General features: G+C 39.8%; 1 protein-coding gene across 1 annotated transcript; it reads left to right on the forward strand.

Annotated features, from left to right (window-relative positions):
• Positions 1 to 796: 796 nt before the first annotated feature.
• On the forward strand, positions 797 to 11319 carry ATP6V1E1 (ATPase, H+ transporting, lysosomal 31kDa, V1 subunit E1). The gene is made up of 9 exons (XM_009878126.1): positions 797 to 835; positions 3430 to 3495; positions 4752 to 4861; positions 5347 to 5413; positions 7212 to 7301; positions 8623 to 8691; positions 9084 to 9178; positions 10028 to 10115; positions 10701 to 11319. Exons 1-9 carry the CDS (start codon positions 797 to 799, stop codon positions 10761 to 10763), a joined length of 687 nt encoding a protein of 228 aa, XP_009876428.1. The 3' UTR covers positions 10764 to 11319.
• Positions 11320 to 16184: the final 4865 nt, after the last annotated feature.

Below are 16184 nucleotides of genomic sequence, written 5' to 3' on the forward strand. Positions count from 1 at the left end.
CAGCGCGAGGCACCGAGGGCTTGGCCGGGGCGACGGAAGCAGTTTCCGGGCAGCTTCCTTGCCCTGGTTTCGGGTGTGCCTGAGCCGAAAGGCCGTTTGTCTCGTAAAAGGCCGGTCGGAGCGGGAGGGAGAGTGATAGCTCCGAACCCTGTGACAGCAGAAGCGGCTGTAGCGAGCTGCGACTGATTCTCGCTTTGGTTGTGGAGCAGCGTCTCCTGCTCCGCAGGGAGAGCAGTGGTGCTCTCCTGTGAAAACATGGGTCAGTGAAAAGGGAAGATCTTCGTTGGAAATCTTAGTGAGGAAAAGAAGGTTGTGAAAGAAAGTGAGTTTCTCCCTGGCGGGATTGGTTGGCCACCCCTTGGGGAACATTTGATGACACATTGTGCCAGATTGTAACAAAAGGGATCACGAGTAGCCTTTATGCTATCTTCAGTGTTTAATTGCACTTTAAGGCAGATGAATGCCCTGCCCAAGATAAGTACTGTCTTTTTAGATGTAGCTTTCTAGAGGACCTGCCATCTCTTTTTTTCTTATAACTATACTGCATCTAATTAGCTGTAGCTTAGTATTTGGTAGTTTACTCAGCCTTCTTGAATACCTTTCCCACTTTTACATCCTAAGCAGAGTAGTGCAACCTGGGCTTCTCTTGCAATGGAAACTTACAACCCTGAAGTCTGACTGTGGACACTTCCTCCCAAGGCAGGACATTTTGTCCTTATTGACAGTAAACACTGCCCTTGCCTAAAAAAACCTGCTTTGAGCTGGGTTGAGAATGGTGTGCCACATTAAAGACTACATGGATCCAGTCAGCACTGGTCCATGGAGTTTCCTACAGGTGATGAGCAGATCAGCCAGGTTCCCTTTGTCCTTTGCATTGTAAGTGCTTCATGTCTCACTTTCTCATTCAGTAAACATAGTCTCTTGGCAAGGAATCATCACATTGAAAGTAAAATCAGTACGTTGCCTCTCTCCAAAAGGGGAATTATAATGTTACGTTCTGTTGCCTTTTATCCACAAACTTTGTTCGTTTTTTTCCTGCCTTTTTGATGAAGAAAATAAAAATAAAGCTGACATTGGGGTGGTTTTGCTCAGCCACCATGGACCTGAATCTCAAAGGTTAGTTCAGGATCTGTTGATATACTAAACATGTAACGCTAGTAGTATTTCATATCTGCAGCTTTCCTGTCATTGTTTTACACTCCTGCACCTAGGGTAGTCCTGTTAACTAGAAAAGAGAATGCTGGTGATGACGTGATGGTTCTGCGTGTGTATAAATCCTGTGTGAACTTACTAACTGGTTCTCTGAGCTCAACTACTTGTCTTGGTGTTTTCAATAATTTTCACTCTGAAAATCATCTCTAATTAAGAATTTTTCCCCATTGATAGACTTCCTTGCTTTATGCACTCAAAAGTGTTTCATACGATTGTTCCATCTAATCGGGCTAGTTCTGGCTAAAGCCAGTCTAACATCTAGAACTTCCCATGGAACAGAGAGTCACACTGCCACTGATGGGAAAAACCCCCTCTTCCTTTCCATAGGAAATACCACTATGCTAAAGTTATTAACTTAATTTCGAATTAATCTCTAATTTAAAAATACATATTTTTGTCAGTGTTATTAAAACCAGTCCTATTTATACATGTGAAAGTCTCACTTGGAATCTCTTTTCGTTTCTATGAAGAACAAAAAGGGATTTAGTACAACAGATTTTGGAAGAAGTAGCACCGGTTGTCTGTATTAACTTGCTTCCATCTCATTCCTCTTTGTTATGTAGAGAACATTCTGTGAACACCAAGAACTGTTTTAAGTACTTTTCTAAAATTCAGAAACCAAACCAAACTGAAGGAAGTGACTTGGTAATGTAAGTGTTACTGCTGCTATACAAAAGTTCTTAGTCTCCTTCAATAGTAGGCTATTCAGCAAAATCTTTCCTTGATTTATTTCCTTCTCTTATCCTTTCTGAAATGCAGGTGGATCTAAAGCTTTGTTTAACCAGTCATCTGGTCAGGTGGGCAGGGTGGAAAACTGACAGTGAAGGTGGACATGCACCTGGCAGTGTTGCACACTGAAATTAGAAGAAAAATTACTGATTTGATTTTGAGGATGTACATATTGTTGTTCACTTGTTCCACTGCACATGCTTAAAGTCTTCCACTGGTCTGTTCACTTCTGTTTGTTCATCTACATGGGCATAGTGCTGTTCTGCACCTTGGCTCAATTTTCCCACTGGCAGCTTATATCTTTAAAAAAATATTTAATATGAGATTATATAAATAGGATCCTTCATGCACGTTTATTCAGACTAGCTTGTCTGCAAAATGTTTCTTGTCACTAAGTGCAAGCAAAAAGTCAGTAGTTTTTTATGGTCCTATCAAGTATATGGTCCACTCCATCTATTATTGGAAAGGGCTAGACCTGTTCAAACTTGTGGTTTGATTTGGCGTGAGTCCTTATTATCTGCCCAAAAAGTGAACCTAAACTTAGGCCCGGTCACAGAAAGGCATGTGATGAATAAGGAGAGCTCAGCATAATTGCTTTCCTTGTCTGAGAGGTGTTGAACCTATGCTTTATAGCGCTTTGAGGTGGTTTCAAAACAGTTCTTCAAGTAGGATATACTTGTGTATACCAGGCTTTAAAGCAGTGTATGATACATTTGATGTGGTCTTGATCAACTAGCGGTGCTGTCTGTCTCTCCCAGCTCCTCCAAACTAACATGCAACTACTTTGCAAAGTCATTTTGAGTCGAACTGTATAGCAACATTTTTTAACAACCTTGTAAGTCTTTATAGAATTTATCACATTTTTTCAAGAAAGATTGCTCAAGTGTGTAAAGGAGCTATTGGTTGTACAGATCTGACCAGAGTGGTCAGTAGCCCTTTGCTTTGCTTTGTCTGTCATCTAGTGCAGAGGGCCCAGGTTTATTCAAATGCCTTCTGTGCCTCATGTAGAGCAGGGACTCCATTTTAATCTACTGTGTTTCATGTAAATGTCACAATAAACAGACTGCTTTAGTTTTACTGTGTGAAGATTTATTTATTTATTTTTCCCTCCAGGGTTAGTAAAAAAGTACTCACTCGTGAAGAATGAAAATACCCTGCCTCACATTTATACAAATCTGCTTTTGGCTTTAGGTGTGCCTTTGTTTTGGGGGTTTTTTTTGGTATAGTTACATGTCTAAAGTGCATTCTTCTAATGACAGTGAAACAACATTGTATAGAATTATTTATTAAAAAAATTAATTGTAGTCTGTCGTAAGATGAAGTGACTCTTGACCTGTATGCTCCATTTAATTTCCTGGAAAAACAACATTATATGAATTAGCAAATGGATATGGAGGGCCTGCTGTATGAATGAGGAATATTTACATACTTCCTCTCATTAAAGTCCTTTCCAACAGAAAATATTTTCTCTTGTCTCTCTTATTACAGATCAAGCATATGATGGCTTTCATTGAACAGGAAGCCAATGAAAAGGCTGAAGAAATAGATGCAAAGGTAAAAATGGAAGTTCCATTTTAGTAAGTGCAAAAGGAAAACTGCATCCAACATCCTGTTTTAATAGTTGCGGTCAGAGTAGTCCTAGAATGCTTTTGCAATCTGCAGGTTACTTCATGTTTAGTTATTACATATTAAAAAATTATACTAGCAAATAAAGTAAATATTTGTTAGCTTTTGACAAATGAAAACCAGTCAAAGCTTAGTGGTTCTTAAATATAAATCAGGCAGAAACATTAGTAGTAAATTAAAGAATTAATGCTAGTAATCTTGCACAAGCATTAATACATGTACCAAAATGATAAAAAATGAAAGTTAAACTGGTTAAAATGTTTGATGAAAATTTGTTTGTAAACAGGTTCATAACTGTACCTAAACCTGTATAGCCACCAGCAGACTTAATTCTAGATGTGATTTAGTAGGTATCCTGGCGAAATAAACCATAAATTTATATTTAAGGCATGAGTTTGACTGCAGAATTCTTCGCTTACATTAAGCCACAAGAGACTGAGTTCAATATTAATTTGGTGATAAAATATAGGTGTTTACTAAAGAAGGATTAATGGTGCCTTACAGCCCTAAAAAGCCTGCATTATACCAATACTGAAATATCTTGTTGGTGTTGGACTCAGCATATGTTTAACTGATAATATTTAATCTCTGTTAAACATTTAGATCGACCCAAACATTTAATCAATACTAAAGCAAATGTTCTTGATGATTTGCAAACAAAAGTCAGAGGTTTTCACATGCTGTCTGGCTGAGCTTTATAAAAAAAGCAGTGGCTATCCTGTCATTCTTCTTGTGTAAGAATCGCTTAAAGTAATGAAGCTTGTGTACACTGAGGGCTGAGCAGTTCGTTTTCAGTAGAATCTCTTGTAACCAAAAAAGAGGACATGTTCAACAAAACCAAATCAGACCTGAAGCTCAGATAAAGTGAGTTTTGCTTAACAGTATATAATATATAAAGTTGGTAATTTCGTGCCTGAGGAGTAAATGCCATGAAGAAACATGTGCCAGTCAATTGATAAAATAAGCTGTATCTTAATTAGCCAGGTTCTAGTTCAGCAGAACACATCCTGAACATCCTTTGACTTGAGTACTGGTTGAAATGTTTTATTCATATGGAACCATAAATTGTGTCATCCTAGCTTTTTTTATGAATGTGCTCTGAAAGCATGGCTGTTTCATTTTGATTCTGTTTTTTTCAGCCCAAGGAATCAATTTCCACTTCAGTTATTTAATTTTTACTATAGGCAGAAGAAGAATTCAACATTGAGAAGGGTCGCCTTGTTCAGACGCAGAGGCTGAAAATCATGGAGTATTATGAAAAGAAGGAGAAACAAATCGAACAGCAGAAGAAAATGTAAGTTGCTTTAGGTTAGATGGCTGACTTCAGAGCCTGAGCTCTCATTTTATTGCTAATTTTATAAAAAAACTGTTTTTCCCTGGGAAGTAGGCAAATTGTGACCAATGTATTTACTTCTAATTTTGAGTTTCTAGTTTTTCCTGGGGACAAATTATCAAAAGTGAGCTATAATGGTATGACTTTTAGGAAGTGTTGTGAAAGAATTTTTCATATTTCTTTATGCAGTTAATGTCTAGAACTCAATCCTGGTTTGTTACTCTGGGGCAAATGATCACGTCAGGTTCAGTTTTGGTGGATCTTTGCTGAAAGGCAGGGTTCTGCGTTGTGATCATTTGTGCAAGTTCAGAAATGGGTTCAAACAGGTGAAGAGGCTTTGTTATCAAATGAAATAGTTATCTTTAAATATAAAGCACATAGTTAAATGTTGCAGTTCTTCTGTCAGCAGCTGATGGGTTGATTCAATTTTATCATGCAACTTGCAGTCAGATGTCCAACCTGATGAATCAAGCAAGACTGAAGGTCCTCAAGGCAAGAGATGACCTTATTGCAGTGAGTATCTCTGTAGTAAAGACAGAGGTTCTACTTCTACCATCTGTTACGAAAAGTTCTTAACCATTCTCTAAAGAAAAACGCGGTTTGTGATAGAGTGACATTTGCTTCAGCATAAAAAATTGCTTTCCCCGCTGATCTGGAAAGTCATTAAAGATTTAGTCTGGCTTTGTCTGCTTTAGCTTGTTTTCACAGTTTCTGTTATCTGCTCATTTAGGAAAATACAGTCCTCTGTCGGGAATGTTGCAGGCAGCCTTGTATTTCATTTGGACAACAGCTTATTTCTTTAAAGAGCAGGAACTCTCGCACAGTTGGTAGAAATTTGAAGTTCTTTTTACCTGAAGCAACATTTATACAGTAAAGCTGGCATGGCTTAAGCAAGTAGGCTTAAAACACCACTAACTGGGATTTTCTGTCTCCTTTAGTGGCCCCCAGTACATGAAAAGGTTTGCTTCTTGTTCTAGTAGGTGACCAGTCTGTGTGTTGACAGATAGGGCGAGTGTTCATTTATCAGAGCAGACTACTTAGTCTCAGTTCAGCCATATTATGTTTTTCTTACACCAAGTGTAGTGTATTCTCATTGTGCTCATTATAGAGCTTGCGCGTTTCCTACTAGCTCTTTACCCCGTCTCGGAAACAGTTTGAATGTTTTGTATTCTGCTAGATGGTGCTGTTGAGCTATTGCGAAAGCTGTGAGACCCGTAGAACTCAAAAATCAAAAACTGGAGAATGTTCAAGTTGATGCTACCATGAAAAAGGGGACTTAGCAGAAAAAAATCACTAGTTTATTGATTCTTTAAACCTAGTTTGAAACTTTAGATTGTATTCACAGAGAGGAGGAACGTGGGTGGCTAGAGAGCTAACTCTATTGTGATGGTCTCTGCTGGATAATCTTTTCCTCATTTATCAGCTGACTCACCCTCATGCTTCTGAGTAATGCTTAACACTCTTCCTCATTTTAAAGCATTTGAAGTCACATGTTGCTAGCTGTCTCTTCCCTCGTCAGATCTTTGGCCTCTTTCATGAAAAAGAGAGATGAGCAGTTCCAGAAATGCTGTGTTACCTCAGGGTATAGACAGTATAACTGGATTTGACCATGACATTAAATTGTGATAGACTTATATGCTAGTACTGATTATGTTAATGTGCCTTCTTCTTTTAAATGCTATAAGACAGGAGAGTAAAGAAGGATTTATAGCAAGTCATACATTTTTTAAATCTGAAGTAATTGTGATGGTTCAGTTATAGAAGCTGTGTTTGAATTGACTCAGATTATTAAAAATTCTGATTTGCTGAATAAAGATCATCAAGACCTGATACTTCAAATTAAAAATTAGCTCTCACTTTTAAATTTTGACTTGCATTTAACTTGCAATTAAAAATACCTAACCTGAATATTGTTTGATAATTTTTTTGCTTGACCACAAAGCTGAAAAAATGTTACTTGTACAACTTTTTTAGTTTACATTACACAATGATTGACAACCTACTTAGTTTATCTGTCTGAATTAATGTTATAAGAGCTATCCTTTTACTACTGAGGTCTCCCTTTTTCATGAAAAAGAAATTATTGTCAGGTTATAATGGGTTCAGATCAGGGCAGGGAGAAGGGAACTGCTTGGAAAGGGTACTGTGCCATGCACAGAGATGAAGGTCTAGCTTGGATGAACACCAGCTGGAGTGTACGTTTACGTGTTGGCAGGGTGCGATTGCTATAATAAGAATCCAGAAAGTTGGTAGGCATAAAACCAAATGCCAGACAGATGGGCTCTGCTGATCTGGTTTCTTCTGAATGTAGGATTTGCTGAATGAGGCCAAGCAGAGGCTTGCCAAGGTGGTGAAGGATACTGCCAGGTACCAGACGCTGCTGGACGGACTAGTTCTACAGGTAAATATTTAAATTGTAAACAATAAATGATCGCAGCCCTATCCTCCTCGGTGTCTTTCTTAAAAAATAATCCACGGGAGTTATGGAATCTAGATCAGAAGCTGCTGGATGATCTTGGAGTTTTAAACATCACTTCTGCTCTATCTTTCAATCCTGGATTCTGAACAGATAAAGTTGCGACTTGTTTTAAGGTGTAGAACCTGGTATACCAAGCAACAGTTCCATTATAAGAATAATTGCAGACATGCACACATACATTGTAACATACGTGTTTAGGCTGCATGCTTTAAGCTTCTGTAATAATTAGTTGACTAAAATATACCTTGGGCGAAAGCTGTTTCACCAAACCTGGAAGTCAGTAGTTACCTGCTTTTAAATTTTTTTTTATATTACTTAAGTCCTAGGTTTGACAATTTTGTTGCAGTATGGCATGCGCCTGCGACAGACTTACAAAGTGGAAATCGAAACTTTGCTTACATGAAATGCCATCCTCAAGCCTCAGAAATTAACTCCTAAAAATTCAGTAAGCATTTTCCAAGGTCAGTCGTCCGACCACCAGTGCCACCTTCTGGTACGAACTGGTCCTGTTACTATAAATTCAGATGCCAGCTGGGAGCTCTCCTGTCCGCAGTTTGATGGCAGTTTTCTTAACTGTGCTTCCTACCAGCTTGTGCTTCCAATTCAGTGTTGTTTCTGTGTCACGCTTAGGTCTGGTGGTGTACATCAGACAAACTTGTCGCACTCTTGCAAGGTGGCCACATCTGTCTCTTGCTCATTAGCTGATCCAGTGAGGGATCTGTACTCATCAGTACTCACAGTTGGACTGTGTGATTGTTGTAGGTCCCTTCCAGCTTGAATGAAAGTTATTGTGTTCTACTGTGTTAGTACAGGAACTGCAAAGCAGGAGTTATTGGAACAGGTATCTGAAACTGCCACATGTCTTCTCCAAGAACTCTGTAGGACAATGTCACCTTGGCTGCATGCTCAGTCTGCTTCGACAGCAATGATCCTTACACATACACGTACACTATCTGGGCAACGCAATCCTATGATACATACGTTTAGGTGCACTTGAGTCCCAAACTTGAAGGTAACAAAGAAACACATAATCCACAGTTGTAGGCTTTTTCCCGGATATTGGTGCTGTCCTCTCAGAATGTCTGCAGAAGGTGAACTTGCCAGCAAAGAACAAAGTAGAAGAGGCTAATACTCTCAAGTTTTGGTTTTCAAATTGGTCATCTCTTTTCCTTTCTTTGGATTAAATTATTCTAAGACAATTAAAATGCTGACTTTCTGCTACTGTAATGGTTATCTTGTGCAGGGATTCTACCAGCTGCTTGAGCCCAGAATAGCTGTTCGATGCAGGAAACAGGATCTCCCTTTGGTTAAGGTAAGATATCTTAGAACAGTTTGACAGTATCCTGCTCACAAAGGCTGAGACCTGATTGCAAATATTTGCTGCACAGATGCCCTCTGTGTGACATGAAAGCAGTGCTTGCTGCACTTTTGCTGCAGATAAAATTCCAGAAAAGCAAGTATGCTTATCAAGTTGAGGATCATTTGCTTACTTGGGTATTACCTATGAAAGTTTAGACATTGCTACAATATTAAAAATAATAATTGAGTTTGACTCAAAAGCCATACTGAAATATATTTGCTTAATAAAAAATAACAGGGACAGAGGCCCTCAATCCCTTCATTACTGCAAATGATTGAGCGACTAAACCCATGTGATGCGCTAACATTTATCAGTGCTAATTGGAGGTTTATCTTGTATCCTAGACTGCTGTACAGAAGAGCATTCCCATCTACAAAAATGCCACAAAAAGGGGTGTGGATGTTCACATTGACCAAGACAACTTCCTGCCAGAGGAAATGTAAGGAAAATGGGAGTCTTTTATACAGAGCACTAGCTTAATGCAATTTTTCAAGCCACAGCTCCAGATAGAACAGTTCTGGGAAATTATGAGTGGAATATCCCCACAGTGTGTCTACTGCTGTTCTAGTCGAATTTGGCACTTCCTTGTGTTAATCAAGCACAAACTCTGCAGTTTCCTCCAGACAAGCACTGTCTCGGTCAAAAATGTCGATAAAGTTTTATGCAGCTTCATTCCCAGTCCGGAAGGAGAAAATACCTGTAGATAGAAACTTAAGTTACTATTGGTCTTTTAAAGACAGAGAATATGGATGTAGCCTTGCTTTCTGTCTCAGGATGAAGGAAATTGAGTCGTAAGGTGCTTCAGGATAGTCAATTGATGGGGTTTGTGTCTGCTATGTCTGCAAGGCTCTGTTTCCAAATAGTATAATAAAGAATGTGATGCAAACCTATATATTCTGATAGTCAGTGACAGCCAGCAAACAACACTTTTAGCACTCTCCCTCACTTGCCAAAATCTGAAAGCTGCCTATTAATAGTAAAATATGGAATCTGAAGCCATTTTGAAGTGACAAATTCTGTAGCTTTGCTTGCATTTAGATCATGCTAATGAGGACCCTTGCATGCAGCTGTGGTCTCTGATAAGTTGCTTCACTGGATCAGTTCATGCTGATTCCTATTAAGACATGATCAAAAAAGTTTGTATTTTTAAAAATAAAAATCTTATCTATGTATCTGACTTGCCTGTAAGCACTGATTTGGAATAATCTCCCTGCTGCATTCTTACTTTTTGATGTACCATGAATTTCACAGATTATTTTTTTTTTCTTTTTTCCCCCCCCCTTTCTAGTGCTGGTGGTGTTGAAATCTATAACAGTGATGGTAAAATTAAGGTTTCCAATACCCTGGAAAGCCGTCTGGACCTTGTAGCCCAGCAGGTAAGTTTCTTTAACAGCCAAGGTGAACAAGATTTAATAAACTAGTTTTATCTTGTAACTACATCCTAGTGTTTCCAATACGTTAACTGTCACAAGAGAGTGTGGAATCAGATTTTAGCATGGGTGACAAGTAAGAAGTTATATCTGAATGGAAAGTAGCAAATTACCTACTGTTTGTGCTTCTCTACAACAAACATGGATGTTCCCAGAATGATGCTTCTTGAATTAAGCATGACCATAAACCTCCAGAAAATATGATGCTGAAAGACTTATTATGACTACACTTCAGTCAAGAAATGCGGGGGCTAACTTGGGTTATTGAAGCCAGCTTGAGCGCTACAAACTTTGAGACCTGTTATACGCCAGTGGAAGAAGCTAGTTCTGGCATCTCTTTCTTATGCTGCAGCATAGTCAATCCTTTAAGTGTATAGAGTAGCTGGCAACATGTGATGAGGTAAAGGCTTCAGCAAACTTAAAAATTTCTTAGTTCTGAAGCAAAATCTAGCTATCACACAGGCCTGCAATAAGGAATGCACAGCAATTGTTTTGTCCATTGCATATAACCAATGCGTTCTTTCTCAACAGATGATGCCAGAAATCAGAGTGGCTCTCTTTGGTGCTAATGCCAACAGGAAGTTTTTGGACTAAGCCTCTATGAGAGAAGGTGGGATCTGTTCCACTGCCATACTGAAGGAGATGCAAAAGCATCTGCTAATTTAAAATCTTGAAATATAGCATTACCTTGTCATCCAATATCTGTTCTTCAATGGAATAATTTTGCATACCTGCTGTGCTTAGCCTCTCTACTTGTGGTTAGAATGTATTGCTTAAGGGATGTGAAGACATCCATATTCATTCAGCAGTGACACTAGAAAATGGAGGCGCTTGGGCTCCTGGCTTTCCTTGCACTGTTGTGGCTCTATGAAGACAAGTGGTCCCATTTAGGGTCACTCCCTTTGCTTTGGCCACATCTCTTTCAAGTTGTCTAATCTGTGAAGTAAATCACTATGCTGCCGATGGGAAAATCCTTCTCAGTTAAGGTCTTCAGTGTTGTAGACGGCATGCATTCCTTTCCAGGGTTAGTAGTTGAATTCATATTACTTGGTCAGGCATTTTTCTGTTCTGTATATGTGATTTAAGAAAAAACAAAAAGCCTGAGCCTGTAAAACTTTATTTATTAAAATAAAAACGTGTGTGTATGTAGTTCTTTGCAGCTTCTCTCTGGGGGATTGTCAGCCATCTTTGAAAAGTGGGCTTGTGTGTATAAGGCCTTAGCACTTGAGAGATGCGTGTAAAAACTGTTCTGTGAAGGTGGAATTCGAGTGTGTGGAGTACTGTCAAGCTATTTACTTGAGTAATGTCAGATTGTAGGCAAGTTTTTTGAACAAGGGCTCTAGGATGAGCTTCATTGTTCCTAACAAATAGGTCAATAGTTTCGCTCCCTCAATCCACTTTCACAAGAGAGTGCTAGAGTAACACAAATGTGCTACGTAGATATAACAAATACAATTTTGTTTGCAGATGCAGGTTGGTCGCTTCTGTGCGGGAGCTCCAAAGGGTACTTCTTTGGCAGTTGTGTTTCAGGACTTGAGGAACAACAGCTGGGTCTGTTGCAACTATTCTTTCTATTGTTAGTAACTATGAAAATAATTAACAGTAACATAACTATATCCATTACCTAGTCTGTTAAGTCTTACTAATGCTCACTTCTCCTTTGCTTCTGCAATGATGACTAGTGTGTCTCCACCTTCTATGGTGTAGGACAGAAAAATGCTTGAGGTGCTTTCCACATGACAAGCCTCTGCCAGAATAACCTGACTCTTCATCTCTGTAGAGCTCAATTCTGAAAATTGTTTCATGGAAATAAGAAACTGCTTAAATGAATTGCTGCTCGAATATGCTTTGAAATCATCTTTAAGTACTGCAGTGATTCAGGAAGGGTAGGAATATTACATTGTGCCATGAAGAATACTTGCCAAGCTGCAGCAACTGCTTTATGCAGTGTTTTTAACCTGAGGCCCTTTCTTCTCAAGCTGAGGTGCATGCCCTCCTGTAAAGACTAAGTGCTTGTTAAACGTTTCACTCCCTCCTTTCTGTAAAATGGAGACTGACTGCTAAAACAATCCTGTCTCCAAATTTAGTTAAGTTTTTGATTTCCTCTTGCAAATTAAGAATCTTTGGCAAGGTGGGTTTGGTTTTTTTTATTTCACTCTTCCTTGCTGTTGCATTTAGGTATAGTCCTTGTTTTTCACACAGGTGGTTTATGGTGTTTATTCTTTTAGTGCCTTGCTCTTCAATGTGTGGTTCTATGACTGGACAATAAATGTATCTGAACTAAAATCCTACTCTTTCTAGATTTTTGGCTAACATTTAGAGCTTTCATCTTTGCAACTGTCGGGGATCAAGCTTCCTGACTGTCGTGAAAGAAAAGCCTTCACACATGCACGTGTTACTGTGTTGTTCCTTAGTTCAAATAGTACTTTTTGGAACAGATCTGTTTTGGTCCTTTCTGATAGTTTCATCCAGCTCATCAATAGGCTATCAGCCAATGATTTGGAAATGCAGTCAAACTTATTTTGGCCTTTACTTTCTCAACAGCTAGGGCTAGGAACAGAAACCCTAAATGTTGAAAGAGAGTGTAGTGTATGGAAGTAAAATGTTGAGGAGTAAGACAAGGAGGTTACTAGTCTTTGGTAGGTGATGTGCACTATGAGCATTTGCTCCAGTGCTTGATGAAAAGATTTCAAACAGGTCCCCATGTGTTGCCTGATCTAGTCGAGAGGTGGCGTCCCTGGCAACATGGAGGCTGGATTAAAATGATCTCTAAGGTCCCTTCCAGCTTAGGCCATTCTATGATTCTAAGACCGTCTCTACAGAAGTGAATGGCCTAGATTTGGCCGTCATTTGAAAGCATAGCTTTTGTGTTGTCCTGGTGCTACTGCTTACATTGGAAAACTGACACAGGCAGCGGTGTGATGCATGTAGATAAAATCACAGGTAAAATAGGCTAAAGGTCGAGACACAGACAGATGGCTCTGTTGTGCATCATTCCGCAGTGATCGGCTGTAGTACAACATTATCTTCAAGAGAGTTTTATTCAGTAAAAATAGTTTGTGTTAGAAGTTGTCAAAACTTTCTCTGGTAAAAATAACAAACATGCTTGGCTCTGACAAAATGGGATTCTTTGTACAGGATCTGATGGTCTGCCACTTCCATGAACATAGCAAGACCTTCACAAATCCAGTTTTAGTGAAAGATACTGGAATTGCTATTTACTGTGTCCTTTCCTCTGTTGGTTTTGTATCTTCCTATGCATAAAAGAGGAAGAAATAGCCACTGTCATAATTGCATACAAAAACTGGTGACCTCAAGAATGATTTTAGTGTTAATCAGTCACTTGGGTGGCAGTGATTCAAAGCAGGTCCTCAAGAAATGATCCGAACCCTTTATGTACATTGCATCTAAAGGCTGAGACTGGTGCTTTAGTACCTCCTTCTCTCCCTCCCTCCAAGCTAACTGAAGCATCTGTGCTTACTCAGTTTATTAGAAGAATTGCAGGCACACTTACCTTGAGCCATGTCAGCTGTCACAGGAACTTCCTCCTACACCAGCAGTTCACTGCAAGTGCATTACAGGAAAGCACTTGTTAATTTTAATCTTGGAACAGCAGCATGGGAGAGCTGAATTACAAAAAATGGTGTCTGCTTTACGTGCAACATACTTGTCCTTCATGCCCAGTAACAGAGGCTGTCAGCAGATTTGATTACCTTAGAGATGCAGAGAAAAATGGAATGTCCCATCCAGGTTTCCCTGATGTGGTTAGCAACCCTGTTGTGTCTTCATCCAAGCTTTTTTTTTTTTTTTTTTTCAGCATTTGGACACAGGTTTTTACAAGTAATACATGAAACAAAAGCACCATTTCAGGTGAATTTCAGAGTTCCTGCTGGAGGTTGCAGTGCTGTGTTAGTATTCGAATTGTACTGCTGATTTAAACAAGTTAAGTAGGATGCAGTTATTTTTCTTACTGATTTACCTGGTGACCTAGGGAAAATCAATGAGGATATTGATCTTTATTCATTTTTGGATAAGCATGCAAAATAATCCAGTTGGCTATAGTAAACAAGCCCTAAGCCAGATCAGCATATTAAGAAACTGAACAAATACATGGAACAAAGGAGGCATTAATTCTTTTACCTGAGCACTGATTTAAGTTGTGATGGGAGAGACAAGCACTGCAGATGGAAGGGGAGTGCAGAGCTGGTTCTGTGTCGTGCTGGAAAAGGAGTTAGGGAAATAATGTTGCACTTGTTCTGCACAGTTGGGAATGGAAAATGTAAGAGCGGGTTTGACACCAAGTGATCAGCAGAGGACTTAAATGTTACTGCACATCTGAGTCACAACTCCTTTTTTTTAGTACTTAGTTTTCATGCTGATTGGTGTTAACGTTAATCAGAGAGGCACGTGCTGTATGAATGATCCCTGGAGGTGCGCAAAAGTGTCAAGGTGAGAGCGAGACTAGAAGTAAAACAACCAGAAAGTACCAAGGTCTTTATTAAGCCAGTAACAGTTAATAGAGCTCTAACTTCTGAAAAGAAGCTCTGAGCTGGCTGTCAGAGGCTGAGTGCCACCCATCACAAAGCTGGTAGTGACAGGGTGAGTGTGCTGTGAGGGAGGCTGTTGAAGTTCCCAGCTCCCCGTTGAGTCAGTCTTGGAGGAAAACATGGCTGTGTTTTCCGTAATGAGCCACGTTAAAAGTTGACAGTGAGAATGCGGCTTTTGGGTGAAGCCTGCCATGAAAGCCCAGCTACAGGCCTTCAGGTGCTGGCTGGCCAGAGGGGTTACAGAGATCCCAGCGTGCAGCTGGAGGCAAGCTGACAGTAAGAGGGTACCTTGCTTGTTGCATGCCCCTGTCTTGACCCGCTGATGTTAGCAAGTGATAGGGAAAATAAGTAACAGAAGAATATGCATCCCTGTTGGAAAATAGAGGAAGAATGTTGGATACTACCTTACACAGACCAATAGCATACACAGTTCAGTGAGGCTAGAGCCATCTCCATAGGCCCAGAGCCTGTACCTAAAATAGTCAGGGAAATTAAGAGAAAATTACCGATGTATTTCATTCCAACAAAATTACAGTAAGTCAAAACCAGAAAAAAATGGAAATAAAAATGAGCTACCCCAGAGGAAAATTCAAAGAAAAAGATTTTCCTTGGTTAAGTGAACTCTGAGCTGCTATTCTGGGAAGCAAAGGCTCGAGGCTGCAGGAAAGCAACTTGGCAAAGGTGTTTAGCCCTGAGCGAGAGACCAGACAGACTGCAGCGTGGTTTGGCTGTTTGATACAGGCAGCTCAGAGAGGCAGGTGGGGGCTCCCATCCTGCCTCTCAAACTTGTTTGGAGGGAACAAGCCATGACAAGAAGGCGCTTCCAGGGCTGGGAAGTTCCTGCTACTCTCAGCCGAAGTATTGCTAGCTGGGAAACCCCAAATCTGTCTTCCTAGGCATCGCTTTCTGAGTATCCCTTACCGCTTCTTTGGCTTTGCTTTAGAGAAAGCAAGAAAAACATCTGTACGAGAGCATTCTCAGTTTAAGAATCATACTGACAACGTGCCAGAAAAAGTAATTTCCCAGCCCATGTTACATGATGGAAATCAAAAGCTGTGAAAATCAGGGCTACCCCATTGTTTTAGATAGTTCAAGGCTGATGTGTTATGGGAAATTGCATGGTGGAACTATTACAGGTGGTCCCTCCCAGCATTTCTGAAGGCCCTTTCCCATCCTGCATCTAAGAGTGTTTGCATGAGGTCAGCTCCTTCTTCCAATCAGTTCCTGGCCCACACATCTCCTACCTACACACTGAGTGACTGTACATACCCAACCTAGCACCAACTGCAAACCCCGGGGCTGTCTTGGATCTTGGATTTCATCCTACCATCCACCAGTGGCAGAAGCATCCTTATTTTCTACATGAAGCCATTCATTACAAGTCTTTTAAGAGAGCAATTGGAAGATCATTTGTTTCTTACTGGCTTTGCCTTTATAGAATGAAGGTCTGAAAGACTTGTTGCCTCCT

Source organism: Apaloderma vittatum, unplaced genomic scaffold, assembly GCF_000703405.1.
Source record: "Apaloderma vittatum isolate BGI_N311 unplaced genomic scaffold, ASM70340v1 scaffold18591, whole genome shotgun sequence".
NCBI classification, from domain to species: domain Eukaryota; kingdom Metazoa; phylum Chordata; class Aves; order Trogoniformes; family Trogonidae; genus Apaloderma; species Apaloderma vittatum.

What these genes read in the sequence shown, in the direction of transcription:
- ATP6V1E1 (XM_009878126.1), top strand. Translation starts at nt 797, where the DNA reads ATGGATCCAGTCAGCACTGGTCCATGGAGTTTCCTACAG. An exon ending in GTCCATGGAGTTTCCTACAG is followed by an intron (nt 836 to 3,429) that starts GTGATGAGCAGA and finishes CTCTTATTACAG; the next exon opens with ATCAAGCATATGATGGCTTT. An exon ending in ATCGAACAGCAGAAGAAAAT is followed by an intron (nt 4,862 to 5,346) that starts GTAAGTTGCTTT and finishes TGCAACTTGCAG; the next exon opens with TCAGATGTCCAACCTGATGA.